At 42.6% G+C, this 20,013-nt stretch overlaps 2 protein-coding genes across 3 annotated transcripts in view; both read right to left on the reverse strand.

The window, feature by feature from the left end:
* The window catches only part of GRIN3A (glutamate ionotropic receptor NMDA type subunit 3A), a 153,538-nt gene that overhangs the window by 15,532 nt on the left and 117,993 nt on the right, over positions 1–20,013 (reverse strand). The window lies entirely within an intron of this gene.
* On the reverse strand, positions 5,650–6,625 carry PPP3R2 (protein phosphatase 3 regulatory subunit B, beta). The gene has a single exon (XM_003360804.3). The coding sequence runs from the start codon at positions 6,420–6,422 to the stop codon at positions 5,910–5,912; it is 513 nt and encodes a 170-aa protein (XP_003360852.1). The 5' UTR covers positions 6,423–6,625; the 3' UTR covers positions 5,650–5,909.

Below are 20,013 nucleotides of genomic sequence, written 5' to 3' on the forward strand. Positions count from 1 at the left end.
CTAGATTCATAACCCACTGAGCCACTGGGAACTCCTAAAAAATAATTTTTGATTCTTTCTTTGAGATAGATATTGCAATGGGTGATATTACCAGGTCAGACAATATGTGCCTCTTGATTGGTCCTCAGGCATGTGAAAACCATTCCCAATGATTCCCAAGATGCCCCAATTTATAGGATGCTCACATCCATGCCAACTTTGCTTTGCAAATAGTCATTTCTTCCTTTTTAAACTATTCCAATTTGCATTTATTCAATTAATGTGGCTACTTTTCAATATTTGTTTCTCCTATTTCTACATGTGTGAGTTACGTATTTATATATTTTGCCCAGGTAATCATTTTAGAAAAGGCAAGGAATTTTACTGAAAAAAGCCATTAACCTCTTTTCTAACATATTACATATGTTTCTGCATCTTTAAGTTTTCCTGTTAGCTTTGTCTAGTTATATTTATTATACAGATGTTTAAAATTCTACATGGCTCTATTTGCTTTGATTATTGGAAACTTGTTTCAGTTGTTGGGATGTTTTATAATCATTTGCTTTATTTTTTAGAAGTAGTTTTACTGGTTGCTTTATTTTCAAAAAAAAAAGAAAAGAAAAAGAAAACAAATACTTCAGTCCACCTTGAGCTTTTTTTACCAAAGAATGGAACACAGTGAAATGGAGCAGGACCCTCTGATCTTCCCCGACCTGTCTTCTGCCTGCCTTTTGTCTGTAGAGAAACTTCGGCCAAAGAATAAGTTAATCAGAGAAGTGAGAAGATGCAGAAGCAAAAGAAAACAGTTGAATGAGACCAAATAATACTAGTTTAGTCATTAAGCAAAGGCAAGGACCTTTAGTTCCTCCTTAGGGCCATAGATAATATTCTGAACCATATCCTGGGAGCTGCCTTGTAGATAATGAAATCCCTACTGGGTGGAAGAAGTTAACTACAGGACGACCAGACTTGCAGCCAAGACATAAGCTGCCACAATTTGAGAAATGGCCTCAAAGAAATGGGAACAAATCCACCCAGATGTACTTAAAAACAATCCAGATGACGATGTTCAGACTACTACATGACCAATTTCAGGATGACTGTCAGGTCTGACTGTGCTGTTGCTACATGTAGCTCCCTCCCTCCACCTATACATCCCTGAAACTCCCATTTAAAAGGTCTTGCCCCTCCCCTGGTTGTCTGTGGGGAGAGCATTGGCCTTTGGACAGAAGTTTGCCCTTTCTGCCCCTCCTACCCCCACTTGCTGGCCTCCAAAATAAAGCAAATTTTATTTTCCATCAAATTGACTCTTTTTTTAAAACATTCTTTAGCTCATATTATCCTCCATTATGTTCCATCACCAGAGACTGTATATAGTTCCCTGTGCTATACAGTAGGACCTCACTGCTTATCCATTCTAAATGTAATAATTTGCACAATCTTGCCTCTTTACTGCCTGTAGAGCAGGAAGCAGCCAGACCTTACCTTCTGTAGCAACATCACTTCCTCTTTATTGAGACTTCTGATTTCAGTCCCATTTGCAGAGGTACTTTAGCCAATAAAAAGCTAGTCCCATCCTGGGGTTGTGTGCATTCCTTTATGTTAATTTTGATTTTTACTGAGAATCTTCCTTTTAAAAATATTGTCAATACACACACACACACACACACACACACACACACACACACATGAACATACACAAAACACTGAGAGAACAAATATTATGTAAAACTAACAACAAAACTATTAGTGGGTCAGATTTTGCCTAACAGCTGTCAGGCTGTATCCTTTATCTACATAGCTTTTATTGATGCTCCTGTCCCTTCAGTATTAGGGTTTTTCATGATGAATCAGCTAATGCTTTAAAGCTGACACATGGTTTGTTGCTATTCACATAGTCACCAGGCAGTAGTATGGCTTTGGCAGGCAATATGAAAGAAGAGGGGTCCAGTTCTGATTCTCAGCTTAGCAACCTGACTCCTTTATCATGATGTCGCTTTGTTTTAAAAAACATCCAATCCTCTCCCTTTTCAAGTCATACAAAGTAGATAAAACACAGTAGCCAGACTCACAACCCACTTTAACCCAACAGAGAGACTCAACAGCATAAATGAAGAATGGAATTTGTAATAAAACAAATTCCTGAAGGCTTTTCCTTAGGAATTCATCTGAAGCATGATTGACTTAGGAAATAAACCAACTGTGCTAAGGCCATATTTTCTCCAACGCTAAAAAAGGAAGTGGTTTGGGGATTGCAACATATGGTACAAAGCGACACAATCCATAAATACAGGATTCATAACAACATATTGTTACTGATGTCTAGAGCTGAAAAGCATATTGGTTGCTGTTATCAGTTTAATTTAAATACTGTCACTTAATTTTTTCAAGATGAGATGAAGGTGGAAGATGATCTAAGACTGCCTTGCCTAGTCTTTTTTATTTTTTGCAATGCACAGAACTAAAGAGGTAGGAGCTGCTTGCTCCTTGACAAGCAATTCACCTCTTTTGTAAAAACAGAGGATTTGATTACATTAAAAAGACTCTCAGGGATAATTTGAGGCAGGTAAACACAGAAATCATAAAAATAGGAGGCAATTCAGTGAGATGAAAATAGCACAGCACTTGCAGTCCTTGCTTTGCCACTTACCAACTGGGATACCTTGGAGAAGATTCTAGATCTGTCTATAGCATCACCTGTGAGATGATCAAAAGTGAGATAATGGTGCCCACCTCACAGTGTTGTTATGAAGATTAAATGTTTAACAAATGTAACAGGACCTGGAACAGCTGTTCAGTACATGTTAACTACTATTATCACCCCAAGAAGCTATGCAGAACTAGATTTGTTGGCAATTGGCAATTAACGAAGAGAAAAATAAAAGCATTTTAAATTGGAAGTAAATGTGATCTTTATTATCCTCAAATATCCATATAGGAGTTCCTGTTGTGGCTCAGTGGAAACAAACCCAACTAGTATCCATGAGGATGCGGGTTGGATCCCTGGCCCTGCTCAGTGAGTTAAGGATCTGGCATTGCTGTGAGCTGTGGTGTAGGTCAGCAGTTGTAGTTCTGATCTGACCCCTAGCCTGGGAACGTCCATGTGCTGCAGCCCTGAAAAGCAAACAAAAAAAAAAAAAGGAAAAAAAAACATACAGTCAGATCTTTCTAAAGCAAGAAACAGGCTCACAATTCAAGGTCATGGTCACAATGCCTTGCCTTGGAGCTATGTCAGGTAGACTAATCAAGCTATTAGCTTGTAAATTCTAGCCATTCAACTTGTTAAATTTAATCAAGCATTTCAAACCCTTGGTCACAATTTCAAATTTCCAGGTTTTTTTTTTTTTTTTTTTTTTTTTTTTTTTTTTTTTTGCTTTTTAGGGCTATAACCACAGCATATGGAAGCTCCCAGCCTAGGGGTTCAACTGGAGCTACAGTCACAGCAATATGGGATCTGAGCCGCCTCTGTGACCTACACCACAGATTGTAGTGCCAAATCCTTAACCCAGAGCGAAGCCAGGGATGGAACCCGCATCCTCATGGGTATTAGTTGGGTTTGTAACCCGCTGGGCCACAAGAGGAACTCTCAAAAGTCTTTCTCTTTTAAACTTCCTCCAGTCAAGAAGTCTGCTGTCCCCTCTGTAAATGAGGGGGTGAGAAGGACCTTGACATTGTTTCCACTGTCTCCTTTCTGGATTAGAATCACACAAATGTTCAGCTATCCTTAGATCAGATGTGGCTAAGTATTAAGAAAGGGTTCAAAAGGAACCCGCAGGTCTCCTGTCTTCCTTATACACTGATCTCATAGAAGAAGAGGAGAGGGGGAAGGAAGGACATTAGTGGAATGAATGGGTTGTGTTCTAACACTTTACATGCTTTACCTTTTTGAATCCTCAAAGCAACCCAGGGATGAATCCTCATTTTAATTAGGAGAAATGACGCAAAGAGGTGAAGTAACTTGCTCATGCAGCTAATGAGAAGTGACTGTGGTAAAGACCCTGTTGTAACTGAATCCAAACCCAGGTGTGTCAGAACCTTTGAACTATATGTTACCCTGAAATAGGGGTAAGACTCATGTAACTACAGGATTGGGAGCATTTACTGATTATTAATACCTTTTTTAAAGTACTGCACAGGGAATAAAGGGGCAGGGATACCTGTTCTCTGTAGTTCATAAATAGTTTATGAAATAAAGGTATGGCAGGAGCCTTAGTATATGGGTGCTCTGATAGTAACTCACTTGTCCTACTTTTCTGTGGGGTGGGCAAGACTAGCTACCTTTTCAAACTATAAGGATAATACATCTTGAAACGGATCTTCCTTGCCCTGAGAAAAATCACCTGGGTTTTGTCCCTTGGCTAAGTACTTGTAGGGAGAGTACATCTCATTGTCCTGGCATTTCGAAAGCCTTAAGCACCTTCCACAGGGAGTGGTCCATTGTGAGAACCATGCCTGATGTGAAGTGGAAGATACTGAGACTAGACCTGTCCCAGATCTCCAGCAGACAGCTTGTTCTCTGGGAAATGAGAGTAGAAGGTGGGACCACAGAAAGCTGGTAACATCTAGGGTACAGGCAACTGTGCACTTATTGGTATACTGGCTCTCCAAAACAAACAGAACCAAAGAAGTAAAATTTTTTGCTCTTTTCCATAATGTATTATTCCCACCATACTGATTTTAGGCTACTGACATGAGGTCACTGAACATGGAGCTGGGGAAGTGGATCCATACTTTGGATCTCCTCCAGTGTGAATAGGTTCCAGCACACTCCTTGGCTGCAGGTTTATTTTCGTATGAGGGATTCTGGGCTGTTACATTAGGAAAAAGACTTCCCAGGATGAGAGCGCTCTCAGCTTCCCTGTCAGGTCTGACTTTGAAACTAAGTTTTGTTAGTGTAGACAGCATCCATCTCTGCTGCAGAGGTGTACCTGCCCATCTCTGTATCTCTTGAGTACTAGGAGCAACACCACTTCAGCATCCTGGAGAGAGTCCACTGCAGCTGGAATCATCACTGCCTCCGCCCATGGGAGGGATGATTCTAAATCTGTGCCATTCTGTCCAATTGTGCAGTCGGGCTGAGAATCGGAGGTGAGAGAGCATCCCAGGAAGTTCTCACCCCTGACTGAGTGGAAGCCCCATTAACTGAACTTAATACTGAATGGGCAACCAACCCTGAGAACCTATCTCCACTGAGACTGAGAGCTAAGCTGGGATTTAGTCCAGTCTTAGCTGTTCTTTCAAGAGTCCTGAGTTTCTGTCTGAAACAGAAACTTCAGGAGCAGAAGCAATGAGACAGGAGGAGCCAGGCTGGATTCCTAACCCTCAAGACATGCTTGGAGATTTCTGGATGTACCATGGGAGTGGGATGTGACTTTGGAAAGGGAAAGATGGGTTTCCATTACCCAAAGAAAAGTGATTAAAAGATGCTCAGACAAGAGAAATATATTCATCCCTGTTGCTACAAGAGGTAGTTAATCTATCAAGACCCTTGAAAACCACTAGTAAATGAAAATAGTTCACCTAACACCTGATTGGAATTATATAACTTTCCCCATATATAAAATCATGAGATGTAAAGGAAAAGATGCATATTTTCTTATTTTTGAACTTTAAAAGTTCTTCTTGACTCCTTACAGTTTGGTCTCTGAGTCAAAACAAAGAAAAAATATGTTCATAAAAGCCATTTAATTTCTTTCTCCCCTTGCTCTTTCATCATGTTCTCCTGAACTCAGGGCATTACCCTGAATCATTAAAAGCAAAGTAATAAATAATACTTAGGTGGTCAAGAGGCTGGTGTTAGACAATGTTGCTTCACAAAGAGAAGTACTTTCCAGTAGGTCAGAGAGATTGTTGCAGGGCCTCTTGAGCTGATGTTTAAAGATACAGAGAAGAAAGAAAAAGTTGTTGTTGGGTGGTGCTCTTATAGACGGTCACACAATTACCCCCAATTTCTCGTGGACCTTCAGGTTTCTGGCCACAGCGCAGAATTCGTGGAAGGATATTTTCCCATCTCCATCCTTGTCCAGGGCGATGATGGTTTTGTCCACCAGCTGCTGTAACTGCCAGTCTTTCAGGTTGTCTCCCACCATCATGTTTAGCACCTGGAAGAGCTCCCCGTTGGAAATGTAGCCGTCTTTGTCCATGTCATAGATGCTGAAAGCAAACCTCAGCTTCTGCTCCTTGTCGCCCTTGACACTGAACTGGGAGGTCCCCACGAGGAATTCCTTGAAGTCCACTTCTCCGTTGCCGTCTGTGTCGAAAATGTCGAACACTCGCTGCACCAACGGGTTCACCTGCAGCCCCGGCAGGGACATGAGCTCCTTCATAGTCAGAGTGCCCGAACTGTCCAAGTCCACCTTCTTAAACCGCTTGCTCAGCTGTTTAATTTCGTTTTGGTCAAACTGGGAGCACATCTCCATTGGGTTACTGGGCTCATTTCCCATGGTGGAGCCAGCTGTCTCACAGGCAGTTCGCAGGGTGGGAAGAGGAAGAAGGGTGGCGGGTGCGCGTGCGCGTGAAGCTTGAGAGGGCCGGTTGCGCTGCCTGGAAGGGTGGGGTGGGGTGAGGTGTGGCGGCGCAGGCGCTGGGGGGAGCTGGGTGGGACAGGCTCGCGGGATCCTCGCGCCTCCAGACAAGCAAATAGGCAGCTCTGGGGGTCAGGCGTGAGAGTGGGTGGGAGGAGGGCTGGGGGACAAGTGGGAGCTTGGAAGGAGGAGCCTGGATGGGTAAGGTCAGAAGAGAGGGGAAAGGGGAGGGGGGAGAAAGAGGGGAGTTGGGGGGCGGGAGGATGCCCAGAGAGGCTAAGAGCCAGGATATCCCCCTTTCTTCCTTCTCTCAGTACCTTAACCCTTCTCTCTTGCCTTATTTTATCTTCTCACGTCCTCATTTTTCCTTTTACCCTGGGAAAGTAAACTCTAAGGGAGCTGGGCCGCATCTGTATTATCACCAGAGTACCCCCAGCACAGTATCTGACATGCAGTATATGCTTAATATATGTCGAATGACTGTGGAACTGCAAGCAGAGCTCCTGATGCTTATTTGCAGGCAGCGTTAGGACTAGATGAGATATTGCATCAAAGCATTGATCTCATATATACATTAACAGCTGACCCTTGAACACTATGTGTTTGTGCTGTATAGTTCCACTTTTCAACAGTAAATACTACAGTACTACGAGGTATTAGGGTGTAGATACTTTTCAACAGTAAATACTACAGTACTACGAGATATGAGGGTGGCTGAATCCTTTGAGGCAGAACTGTGGATACTGAGGACTATAAATTATGCAAGGATTTTCCACTGAGCAGAGGCTTGGTGCCCCTAACCACCTCCCCCTCCTGCTCCCTTGCATTGTTCAAGGATCAACTGTTTTTCCTAAATTCTCTTGGAGGGGAAGCCAGGAATGACATCCTTCTGGTACAGTGGCCACTGTCTTTTTCAGAACATGAGGCTCAGGGGCTTTGTAAATGACACCCAGATATTATACAAAATTTCTCACATGGATCATCTACAGGCAGTAACACATGCCTGAGGAATACACACAATGCTGAGTTCAGGTCAGTGTTCAAGCAGACACAGGTCTCAAGACTATAGCCTCTGTCACCCTGTTACTTCAAGTCCCTCATCTCATGCCCAGTCCATATCTTTGTTGGGCTACTGCCTGGCAGCTGTCCTGCAGACCACTTCGGGGAATGACTGTAATATATCCTGAGAAGCCTTTTACATACTTTGAGAGTAAAAATGGGCCCCACCCTGTTTCTCTTTTTCCTCCTTTGCTTCAGCTGGATTTGTCCTTTTTTTGTTGAAGATGAATCTCACCTTGCTCCCATAGTCCTTCTTCCTTTAGGAACACATCAGTTACTCCAAATGCATAAGAAGTACCTTTGGTTCAAGAACAATACAGTTCAAAGAGACCTGGGGGAGCCCCAGGCCACTAAACCAAACTGAAGGGGGCAAACACTCTCTGGTTTAAAAAATGTGGGCCCCTTACCTGTGCTTTATTTAGTTCAGCCAAAATGTTGGTCTAAAGATAAACATGCTGAAACCGGCACAACAAAGCCACGGAATACCTTACCATTAGATCTACACAGTTTAAAAGAGAAGAAAACGTTTAGAGGCTAAAATATTTGAGGACTGACTGACTGAACTCATCTTCTCTGAAAGAAGCAGGATTTGGTGGAAAGAATTTAGAATAGGACAATCAAATCTTATCTGACCACTCAGTAGCAGTAAGCAACTTGGACAAGTCACTTAACATCAGTTCTCCCCATCTGGAAAATGGGGCTAATAACATATTTTGTACAGTTGTATGAGGATTAGTGCCATTGCTAGCCAAGATGATAAATCATTGTTATTATACTTATTATAACTAATTTTATTACTATTTACCCTGCCGATGGAGATGAAGTCTTAAAGAAAAAATGGTTGGCAGCCTGGACACTGAAGTGTACGGACGTACATTTAATGAACACTCCACATGTACCGTGTACACTATACCACGCACTGCTCTAAGACTTTCCATTGCAGGCTAGAGGACTGCAGAGGCAGACCTCACTCATAGTCTTATAGACTCCTCTCTGCCTTTCTCCTGAATAATGCCTTAATGGTTGTCCTTTGAAAAGAGTCATCAGTGTGGAAACTCCTAAACGTCTCCCTATTTGCAACATATTATTAGGAGGCAGTGAATAGTAGTGGAGAGGGCGCAGGAATTAAATAGACCAGATTTCAGTCCCTGCTCTGCCCTATTAGCAGTGAGCTCTTAGAGGAGCTGCTACTGTCGAAGCCTCAGTGTCTTTATCTGTAAAGTGGTGATAAGAATCGTCTGCTTTTTTGGTCTGAGAGTAAGATGAAGGATTGCATATAGAAATATTATGTGAGAAAAAAAATATTGCTTCGGAGTTACTTCGTGGCTTAGTGGGTTAAGGATTTGGCATTGGCACTGCTGTGGCTCTTGTTACAGCTATGGCATGGGTTTGATCCCTGGCCTGTGAACATGCTGTGGGTATGGCCAAAAAAATTTACTGTCCCAAGAGTTAACTGAATGGTCAAACAGACAATACTGGGAAGATGGTTCCCTTTCATTGAAATAATTCAGTGTGCAATCAGAATTGCTTTACTCCTGCCTTGTAGAGGAGGCAATGTGATGCCAGATCTGAAATTTTAGTCAATGTGAAGTCGAGTTCCCCAGTCAATGTGAAGGTGAGTTCCCCATTGTTCTACATTTCATAAACTTTGTAGTTCAGCATTATTATGGAACTTAGTGCCATTGTTTCAGTTTTCTCTGCCGTTACTCTTCGTCATTTCCATGGAAGACACTATGTGTTACTGTGGAGGGATTATTCGCTTATCCCTGTGGAGGGATTTGGGTTGTTAGACATTCACTGCAGGAAGTACATTAAAAGGACTGGCTGACTAGTTTGGAAGAAATCGGGATCCTGGCATCACTTCCATTTCCCTAAGCTGTTTTTTTTTTTTTTTTTTTTTTTTTTTTTCCCCTCAAGGCTTTTTGGAAAAAGGACCATGAAGGGTTACATGTCAATATAATTAACACTGGAAAAAAAAAAAAAAGACAGAAATGGAAGTGTTGCGAATTGAGGCTCATTATATAAAGCGCCATCTTCCAAGTGAGGCAGGAGAATGAGTTTCTGAGTAATTCACAAAGTCATTCTGGAAGCTTTAGAGTGGAAGCCCTCAACTTTCTGTGATGTTGCTGCTCACCATCTTTAACCTCTATTTGTATTTAGGTTAGCCACCATGTAGACTGGGGGACCACGCAGCCCTGAATATCAGAATTCTCACCTGCAATGCAATAATAACACAATAGTGTCATAATGTCATTGTAGGTTTTGGTGAGATAACATCTAAAATCCTAAAAAGCATGTAAAATAGCACACAAGCACACAGTAAGTGCTCAAGACAGTTTTTACCCTGCTTCCTTACTTTTCCACTTCTTACTCCTTTATTTGCTTTCTTCAAAGAGGACATTTGGAGAAATTCTGGCTATGTGTTTTATCTTCTCTGGATGTGACAAAACTTGTTTGAAGTTTAAATCCATTTAACAAATACTGCAACAACATGGATGGACCTGGAGGGTATTATGCTAAGGGAAATAAGTCAGATAGAGTAAGGCAAATACTGTATGTTTTCACTTATATGTGGGATCTAAAAAATAAAACAAATGAGCAAATATTACAATATGGAAACTGATCACAGATACAGAGAACAAACTAGTGTTTCCCACTAAGAGGGTTGGGGCAGGGGCAAGAGAGGGGAAGGGGATTAAGAGGTATAGGCTATTAAGTATAAAATAAATAAGGAGTTCTCATGGTGGCTCAGCAGAAATGAACTCAACTAGCATTCATGAGGATGCAGTTTTGATGCCTGGCCCCACTCAGTGGGTTAAGGATCTGGTGTTGTGGTGAGCTGTGGTGTAGGTCTCAGACACAGCTCAGATCCCACATTGCTATGGCTGTGGCTGTGGTTGTGGCTGTGGCTGGCAGCTGTAGCTCTGATTTGACCCCTAGCCCCTGGGAACTTCCATATGCCTCATGTGCAACCCTAAAAAAGCAAAAATAAAAAATACAATATCACTGATATTTTATAACTTTAAATGAAGTATAATTTATAAAAATATTGAATTCCTATGTTGTACACCTGAAACTAATGCTGTAAGTCAACTCTACTTCAATAGTAAAAAAAATATCCAGCACTAGCTACCATATGAGATCCCTTAAACTCCAACCTTAGTCCCCAAAAAGGCCACATTTATGCTCCAAAAAGATCAAAGACGCTATTATGAACCAGGAGAAACCCGCTAAACTGCAAGCACAAGTGCGTTCTGGTGGGAACGGAATGGCTCGCAGAAAGAAGAAAGTGGTTCACAGAACTGCCACAGCAGATGACAAAAATCTTCAGTTCTCAGGATGTAATGTACAACACAGGATTAATATTGTAATAGTATAATAACTTGGTATGGTACATAATCTATAATGATAATGACTACATTGTACATCTGAACCCATTACAATATTGTAAGTCAACTATATACTTCAATAAAAAATCTAATATAAAAAATTCATTTAACAAATATATACTAAGCACCTACTATGTGCCGGGCCTTGTGCCAGGTAAAGGACTCTTCTGTAGTGAACAAGACACAGTTCCTTTAGAAATCTACACTTTCGTAAGTGGTATGGCTTTAAGGATGTAGCACTATTTTCTCAGTCTTTCACATAAACACTGTATATCAGGTATATGCAGAAGAATCAAGAGTAATATGCTTGATTTTCTTTTGTAATTCTGGGTTGGTATTTCATATGAGCTTTGAAGTACATGGTTTTCAATCATAATTTTGCTATTTAACAATTCTGTGATCTTGGTCAGAATTACTTATCTGAGTCATTATTTGCTCATATGTAAAATAAGGATACAATTGCTACCTTATAGCATCATTTTAGGATTGAATGAGACAGAATACATGCTAGGCATGTAGTAGGTACACATATGGTAGATATTATAATTATTGCTTACTGGAGACTCGCCTAGGAAATTCTAGTTCTAATAGACTGTTTGCATATTATATTTACACATGCAGATAAACTTAACTACTCATTTGTTTTCTATGCAATTATTTACTGAGCATCTACAATATGTAGGCATACAATAGTGACCTATGGCAAAGACTCTGCCAGCTGTCTTTGTCTTATGGAGTGTACCGTTAGTAGGGGAGATGTACGTGAATCAAATTATCATGCTCCAATGTACAGGTGCACCCGTGGTGAGTGTTATCGAGAAGTAACACAAAAGGAATTTGATCTAGTCAGAAAGATTAGCAAAACCTTTATTGGGAAGTGATGACTGAGCTGAAATCTCAAGGGGAAGTTAACTGGATGTTTGGGCAGGGAATGCATGTTTCAGGAAGAAGGAGCCTCACACGCAGAGGAACTGGGGCAGAAGGAGCATATCAAGTAGGACAGACTTAAAGGCCACTGTGGCCAGAAGGAGAAGTCAAAGGAGAGCAAGGAATTAGATGAAGTGAAGAGATGGTCTGACCATGCCCTAGACATGGAAGAAAAGCCAATGTTTATTCAATCATTCCTTTACATGGCATCATTTATTCAGTTATGTTTTGACATATAAAGCACTGAGGGCATTCAGAGATGGTCTCCACTCAGAAATCTCATCAGGAGTTCCCTTCGTGGCACAGTGGTTAACGAATCCGACTAGGAACCATGAGGTTGCGGGTTCGATCCCTGCCCTTGCTCAGTGGGTTAATGATCCGGCGTTGCTGTGAGCTGTGGTGTAGGTGGCAGACGCAGCTCAGATCCCGCATTGCTGTGGCTCTGGCGTAGGCTGGCAGCTATAGGTCTGATTCGACCCCTAACCTGGGAACCTTCAAATGCCGCTGGAGCTGCCCCAAGAAATGGCAAAAAGGCAAAAAAAAAAAAAAAAAAAAAAAAAAAAAAAAAAGAAATCTCATCCACAGCTGAGTGAATTGAGACATTGGAGCTTGTGATTAATCACAGCACAAGATGGAAAAGGAAAGATGCAATCAGAGAGGGCAAAGAGCTATAAGAATTCAGAGAACTGAGAAAGTGTTGAGAACTTCCTAGAATCCTTGCTGGGAACAAATGGAGGAAGATTTGTTTTTCCTCAAAAGTACTGTTTGGTCCTGATGAAGACAAAGGGGACAAATACCATAATCACAGAAGCGAGAAGAGGAGTTGGCACAGATATCAGCAGCTGGTTTAATGTGGCTGAAGCACTTAAGCAAAATATCAGAAGGTGAGCTGGAAGGAATCAGATCAAGGAGAGTTTTGAAATGTCTGGCTAAAGATATTTAGTTTTAAATGGCAGGGGAAACACAGAAAAGTTACCTAATCAGAATTATATTCTAAAAAGATCAATCTGGTCTTGCGAAGGGTGAATTGAAATGGAGGAGAGACTGGCAGATGGGAGAGCAGCCAGCAAACAATGACAACGACACAGGTTTGTCAGGAGAGCCTGAGCTGAGATGAAATTGGCACGAGAGGTGAAAGGCAAGGGGTATTAGTGTGCTGGGGTTGCCATCACCAAGCGCCACAAGCTGGGTGGTGCTTTCAACAGAAATTTATGGTCTCCTGGTTCTGGAGACTAGAAATTTGAAATCAGGGGGTTCCTGTCGTGGCTCAGCAGTAACAAACCCAACTAGCATACATGAGGACACAGGTTCAATCCCTGGCCTCACTCATTTGGGTTAAGGATCTGGTGTCGCCATGAGTTGTGATCACAGACCTGGTTTGGATCTGGTGTTCCTGTGGCTGTGGTGCAGGCTGGCGCTACAGCTCCAATTCCACCCCTAGCCTGGGAACTTCCATACGCCACAGGTGGGGCTCTAAAAAGCAAAAAGACAAAAAAAGAAAGAGAAAGAGAGAAAGGAAGGAAGAAAGAAAGAAATTTGAAATCATGATGTCAGTAGGGCATGTTCCCTCTGAATCCTATAAAGAAATCCTTCCTTGCTTATTCCTAACTTCTGAGAGTTTGCTGGCAATCTTTGGTATTCCTGAGCCTGTAGCTGCATAAATCCACCCTTTACCTTCGTGGTTGCATGGTGTTCTCCCGTATCTCTGCCTTTGCATGCCAGTTGTCTTCATAGAGACACCAGTAGTGTTGGATTACGGACCCTCACTACTATAGTGTGGCTACATTTCAATTTAACTAATCTCGTGTGCAATGACCCTGTTTTCAAACCAGGCCCTGGTATTTTGAGGTACCAGGGGGTAGCTCTTTAGGAATTTATTTTTTATTTATTTATTTTTTTACCACATCCACAGCATGTGGAAGTTCCAGGGCCAGTTCTCTGGCAGTGACCTGAGCCACAGCAGTGACAATGCTGGATCCTTAACCCGCTGAGCCATGAGGGGACTCTCTACCCCTCGAAGGGGTGGGGACACAATTCAACCCATCACACTAGGTCTCATAGACAGCGGGATAGAGGGAGGAGGCAAAGGTGACACTCCAAATGTGATTGCACTGGCTTCCCTGGCTGACCAGCCCTGTGCTTGGATGTTGTAGGAAGCACCCCTATTGTGTGAGGAGATGGGTATCCTTCACTCTCTCCCTGCTCCCCTCCTTGATGATGCTGGCATCTCATCCAGCATGTTTTGAAATTCCACCAACTTCCAGAGCTGCCTGGGAGGAAATGTCTTCAGAGAAAAGGGCTGGGCAATTTCTCACATTCTTAGACTTGGTTAATACCGTCTGTGAGAAATAAAAAAGATGGTTTTCTCACGTTTTGTGACACTTTACATCATCACCACTAGATGGCAATCTTCACACATTACCGAGCTTTGTTTTTTTTCCACTCAGAATCTTCAGAGCCTGGAGATAGCTACTTAGCACTGGGAATGTTTAGGGAGGAGTCCTCTTTCCTGATTCCCTTCCTAGATTTCAGCAGTATGCATATCTGTAAAAGTGGAAGGAAGACTGTCTCTCACAGTTGTCCTAATCAGTTTAAGCACTGTTCACACCTTTTAGTTGCATAGTAAATGACATTCATAAATATTCATGAGTTCATTGAATTTAACCAGGGGAAAAGCAAGGATGATTTACTAATATGGGGTCATGGGTAAAACTGATGCCCAAGCAGTTCTGGTATATAAAAGAGGAAACCCTTATTCCATGAGATCTGTTAACTTGATCATCAGAAAGGGTGAAGGGCGGCATTGGCTGGAATTAGTTTTCATTGTTATCTGAATTCAAACTTCTGTCATTTACAGTAACCAGAGAATGAAAGAAAAGCAGCCAGCCCTAGCTTTGTGATGATATGGGGTGAGGAAAACACAACAATGCTAGAGAATTATAGGTCTCCAGCCTGTCCACCCAGCAACTGGACTCTGGAATACTATTGACCACATTTAAACAAAATAGTTAATGTTGTTTCTTTAAAGATCTATTTTAAGTGTAGGCTGATGATTTGTATAAGCCATCTTCATGTTTTCCTACTCAAACCTAGAAGCTGAGTTGGAAAAAACAAATAACATGATTCTGGAAAAGCTAGTTAATCCAGCACAATTGCAAAAAAGAAAATTCCAGAATCATGTATTTCTCAAGTTCAGTCCTCCCCCCCCCAAAAAAAATCTTCAGTTCCATAACATGTAAGTAATAAATAAAAGAGCATTTATGTTGGAATTACAAAATGCTTCTGCTTTTTTGAGGGGAGGGCCTCTCATACCGCATATGGAAGTTCTCAGGCTAGGGGCTGAATCAGAGCTGCAGCTGCCTGCTTATGCCACAGCCACAGCAATACCAGATCTGAGCTGAATCTGTGAACTACACCACAGCTCACAGCAACGCCGGATCCTTAACCCACTGAGCGAGGCCAGGGATCAAACCCACATCCTCATGGATACTAGTTGGGTTCGTTACCACTAAGCCACAATGGGAACTCAGCTTCTGCTTTTTTGGAGATGGGTTCAGGAGCAATTCCTGTAATTTCTTGCATGTGCTTATTATTTACCAGTTTTTTCCCCCCCTAGGGCAGCTCCCACGGCATATGGAGGTTCCCAGGCTAGGGGTCTAATCAGAGCTGCAGCCTCTGCCCTACGTCAGAGCCACAGCAACTCGGGATCTGAGCTGCATCTGCGACCTACACCACAGCTCACAGCAGCGCTGGATCCTTAACCCACTGAGCAAGGCCAGGGATTGGACCCACAATCTCATGGTTCCTAGTGGGATTCATTAACTGCTAAACCACAACGGGAACTCCATTTTTTTTTTTTTTTGTCTATATGCATAGCTCTATACTCAGGGAAGGAGGACGGGATGTTTATTAAACTAGATGTTGTCCATAAACTCTCTCATCAAATATATTTTATTACTTAAAAGCAGACTATTATTGTCCTTAGTTTGGAGGGTGAGGATATAACGTTTTAGAAATTTCACAGCTTAGTTCGACACAGTGATGAAGCCAGGAGTCAGACTCTACTGTAACATTCACCTTCAGAGCTGAAATGCTTTCTGCTTTTCCAGATGGAGGTGGGCACCACTAAAATGACATGGAGTCTCTCCATCCAGCATGGTGAGTTGTGGTAGCTCTGGAGGGTGGGGCCAAACTGCATGGCTTTTATATAATTTCAGGTGTCTTGCTCATGCTCTGATGGGAGGGTTGGTCCCTCTCTAGGGGGTTCCCTCCTCCAGAGAACCTTCTCATATTTCTTCTTGCTCTTCCATGACTGAATCACAGGCTTGCCTGTGCCACTGTTCTAACCTTGCATCTTCTAGTGCTGCCCCTGTGGGGGTGTGGTCTAGGGGTTCCTCACAAGTCAGTCGCTACCTGCCTGCGATCTTGGTATTCATGTCTGCACTGGCTGCACCTGGCATGGGGCTGGCACGCAGGGGTTCCAAACACATTTGCTGACAGATAAATGAATGAGAGAATGAATACATGAGTGAATCTGTTCTGGCAGCAAAGTAAAAGGTGAGGCCCTTCTGAGACTGGTCTTCCTTTCTTCATGTGCAATCCCATTCCACATCAGGAAAGGACACATGTGCAGCTGTGTGTTTCTTCAGGTTTCCAGAAAGTGCTACCTGGATGGGTTCCATCTGACCTTACGCTTGGCTTAAATATTACGCTTAATTAATTAGGCTATTCCATGGGAAGCACTCAGCTGTCAAGGTTGTTCCTGACTTAACACAGGTTTTCAATTTAAAGCGATCTATAGTCATTAACTCTCCTTGCCTCGCCGTAACTTTCATCAGGCTGAATAAGCAGACAGTGACGTTTTAAACAGAAAAAGGAAGGAGGTGAGAGAGGGGCAGAAGGCTGTCCAGGTGTGACCCAGTTGTCAAGAGAAGAAAAGACTGCATTAAAACTTACCCCTTCCCCAATCCTATACCATTCCATGTGGGTCTTTAAAGATAAAAGGCAAAGAAAATTGATAAACACTGAAGGTTCTTGATGTAAATTGTGCGATCTCCTTGGCTTTCAATGTATAGTTGACTAACCTGTTCCTCTTCCCCACAAAAAAATTAATAGAGGGAAGAATGGATGTACCATGAGAAAGCTCCATTTACAGTGAATGAATCGTAATAGGTTTCACACCAGATGCATGTTTTGGTGGTCTGGGGCAGTGGTCAGGGATGGAGTGCCCATACTGGAGGCCAGTCAGTTCATTGTCCTCCCCTATGTCCCAAGATCCAGACCTTCTTCTAGTTAGGCCAGGATTCCTCTAAATGCACCTCCTTGAGGATCCCAGAATTCTCTAAGCCAGACATGCTGCATGGCTCAATCTTAAGGGCAGGAAGCAGGATTAACAGAATTTAAGAGATTTGCTGAAGGTCACTCGGTTGGTTCATGGCAGAGTCAGGATGAATATGCTAAGTACCATCCATTCAGCATCTACCACATGTCAGGCACTTTTATGTGCATTATCTCTACTCCTTATGCCAAGCCGAAAAATCAAATATTCTCTCCATTTTGCAGAGGAGGAGATTCAGTGAGGCTAAGTAGTTTGTGTTCATGATGTTCTCAAGCACCTTTTACAGGTGGATAATTTGACACCACGGTAACTTTTCCATCTCCATCTCTACAGTGCTCCTAAAGTCACACCATTTAAACTTCGGCTTTAAAAAATGATCTAATAATGAGCTTCACAAATGTCTTCACTCCATCCCTGCTCCATGGCCCCATCCCTTATTGGATGAAGTTCAGGAATGGGGGGGGGTGCCAAGTATGGGTAAGATCAAGAGAGAATTAAAGGTCAGGTTGGGGTTGGGGGCCAGGAATGGGGTGAGGTCAGGGGTTGAATAAGTTCAGGGGTGGCGGTGAGGGTCAAGTTGAAAGTGAGGTCATGGATGGAATTGGGCAGTTTCCTAACATGTACTTTCCTTAATAATCATAATAAAATACCAAAAAGCATTCATTATTGATTTTTAGACTGTTTCAAAATTACCTTTTCCCTACCCTACATAACTGAGGTCACTGGGTTCCTAAGATAGAGCTCTCTTCACTGCAATGTTTATAATTCCCTAAACCCTCAATAAAAACACAAGGAAACCCATGAATTCTGAGGCAGAAAACCATGTAAAAACTCATCAAGATATAGACTCAGCTGTGGTTCACAGAGATTCAGACACTTTCCCAAGGACATAAAACTGCCTCGTCACAGTAATGGAAGAGCAAGGGTGTTCTGATTCCCAAGACCAAGGTCCTTCCAGTTGCTTGGCTGTCCTTCTCTCTCCTTCCTGACCAGTGCAAGACATGATCTCTCTCCCTGCTGCCTGGACCTCTGTCTGCAGGTACAGAAGTCGCACCTTCCAAATGGTCAGGCTGTAGGCACTTTCCTTTAGCTGGCCCCATCCCCACTTCCCTTGCCACAAGGGGCTGTTCTGGATCTTCTTTTACCCTTCCAGATCCACTCTCCACCTCTCCCCACCCCGCTTTGTGCCCTGAGGAGATTCTCGATGGACTGCATTGACAGGCTTCGTTGACCTAAAGCAGTGGTGGAAGACAGAAGGGCAAGAGGAGATTAAGGTTAAGTATTAACTTCCTGGCTCTCACCAGGTCACTGTGGGAAGGCTCTGTCCTTAGCCAACGGTTACAGCTCCTATTAGAATGCCCTCCCCTGTGCCTCTCTGGGTTCCAGGAGTGGAGCCCTCTATTTTTCCTCCTGAGCTAAGGTGCAGTAATGGTTCCTTCACTTTACCTGCCTGGGAGACTGCGCTGTATCCGCTGATTTCTGAAAACCATACCTCTGCAGAGAGTTTCTTGAAAACTCTTCTCAGACTGAGTGCAGTATCCATTCCCCTCCCAAATGGTTCCCTCTTCCTTCTTGACTATTTCTAGTTGGTTAAAAGGCAGCTTATTCAACTCATTATTTAAAAAGACTTTCAAAAAGAGGTATCATATCATGTACCTTAATAATTCCTTGAAGAATTTTGGGAGTTTGCTAAGCTCTGATCTATTACCTTTTCCTGGTTTGTAACTAACAGATTTCATAAAACTGTTGCCCTGGAACTTTTAAATTCAGTCAGTGACTCAAAAATAATTACTTTTTTTTTTTTTTTTTTTTTGCTGAGTCAAAGGAAAATGAAGCAAATTTAAAGCTTGCTATACGTTTCCCCCTGTGGAACTGATCGACAATGAGTCTACTGTGAGCAGAGGCACAGCTGTGCTAGGAGGATTGTGAAGAAATATCTGAGGTCAATTTAAAATTCCTCTCTGAAAACTGTTGGAGTCTGGTCTGCAGAATTGGACCTGCAATTTCCCAGGTGACTCTGGGAAGCAGACAGAGCCCTAGATTTCCAAAAAATGAGTTTATCTTCCAGAGAGACTGCAGCTACATAGCTCTGGGGTTGCCAAGAGAGGGGAGGTGAATAGATCAAGGTTCTCACAGGGGATCAAGCATTAATGACCAACTTGGGAAACTGGTGGGAACTAGGTATATCAGTCATTAGCCAAACAAGGATTTTGTTTCGTTTTGTTTTTCGGCCTGAAAAAGTGTTTAATTACTGTGCGGCAACATGCATAAACTAGGACTGTACCTGGGAAATGGCAGGTCAGAGGAATATCTTCCTCAAGAGGATCTGCTTCTGCTGTCCTGTGCTCTGCACCCCTCCCTCTGGGGGGGGGGGAAGGAGGAAGGATGTGTTCATTAAACTGCCCTTTTATTAACTCCTCACAAGAAGCAACTGAAGATATGAAAAAGCTGAGACTGAAGTGGTTAGTGATTTTCCCAAGGCAAGCAGGTGGTAGAGAGAAGCTTCAAACATGGCTTGTCTGATTTCAAATCCAGTTCCAGTTTGTCTGTACCCATAGCCCAGCAGTTTACGACAAAGGCAAAAGGGATGGCCAGCAAAGCACTCACAAGCATTCTTTCTTCTTCTGAACTTTTCTGGGAGAAAGTTAAAAAAAAAAAAAACCCAAATACATGTCAAGACTCATGGATTGAGGGGAAAGGAAATCCAGCAGGCAGAGGGCCTTCAAAGAGGAGACCAAACTCAGCCAATGAATGAAAGATGGGTTTCATTTAATTATATCACGCCTTTAGGTTGAGA

The sequence above is a fragment of the Sus scrofa genome, chromosome 1 (assembly GCF_000003025.6).
Source record: "Sus scrofa isolate TJ Tabasco breed Duroc chromosome 1, Sscrofa11.1, whole genome shotgun sequence".
Lineage (NCBI taxonomy): Eukaryota > Metazoa > Chordata > Mammalia > Artiodactyla > Suidae > Sus > Sus scrofa.

Bases quoted from the DNA above. Each gene is read 5' to 3' on its own strand.
- PPP3R2 (XM_003360804.3), bottom strand. From the start codon at position 6,422: ATGGGAAATGAGCCCAGTAACCCAATGGAGATGTGCTCCCAGTTTGAC.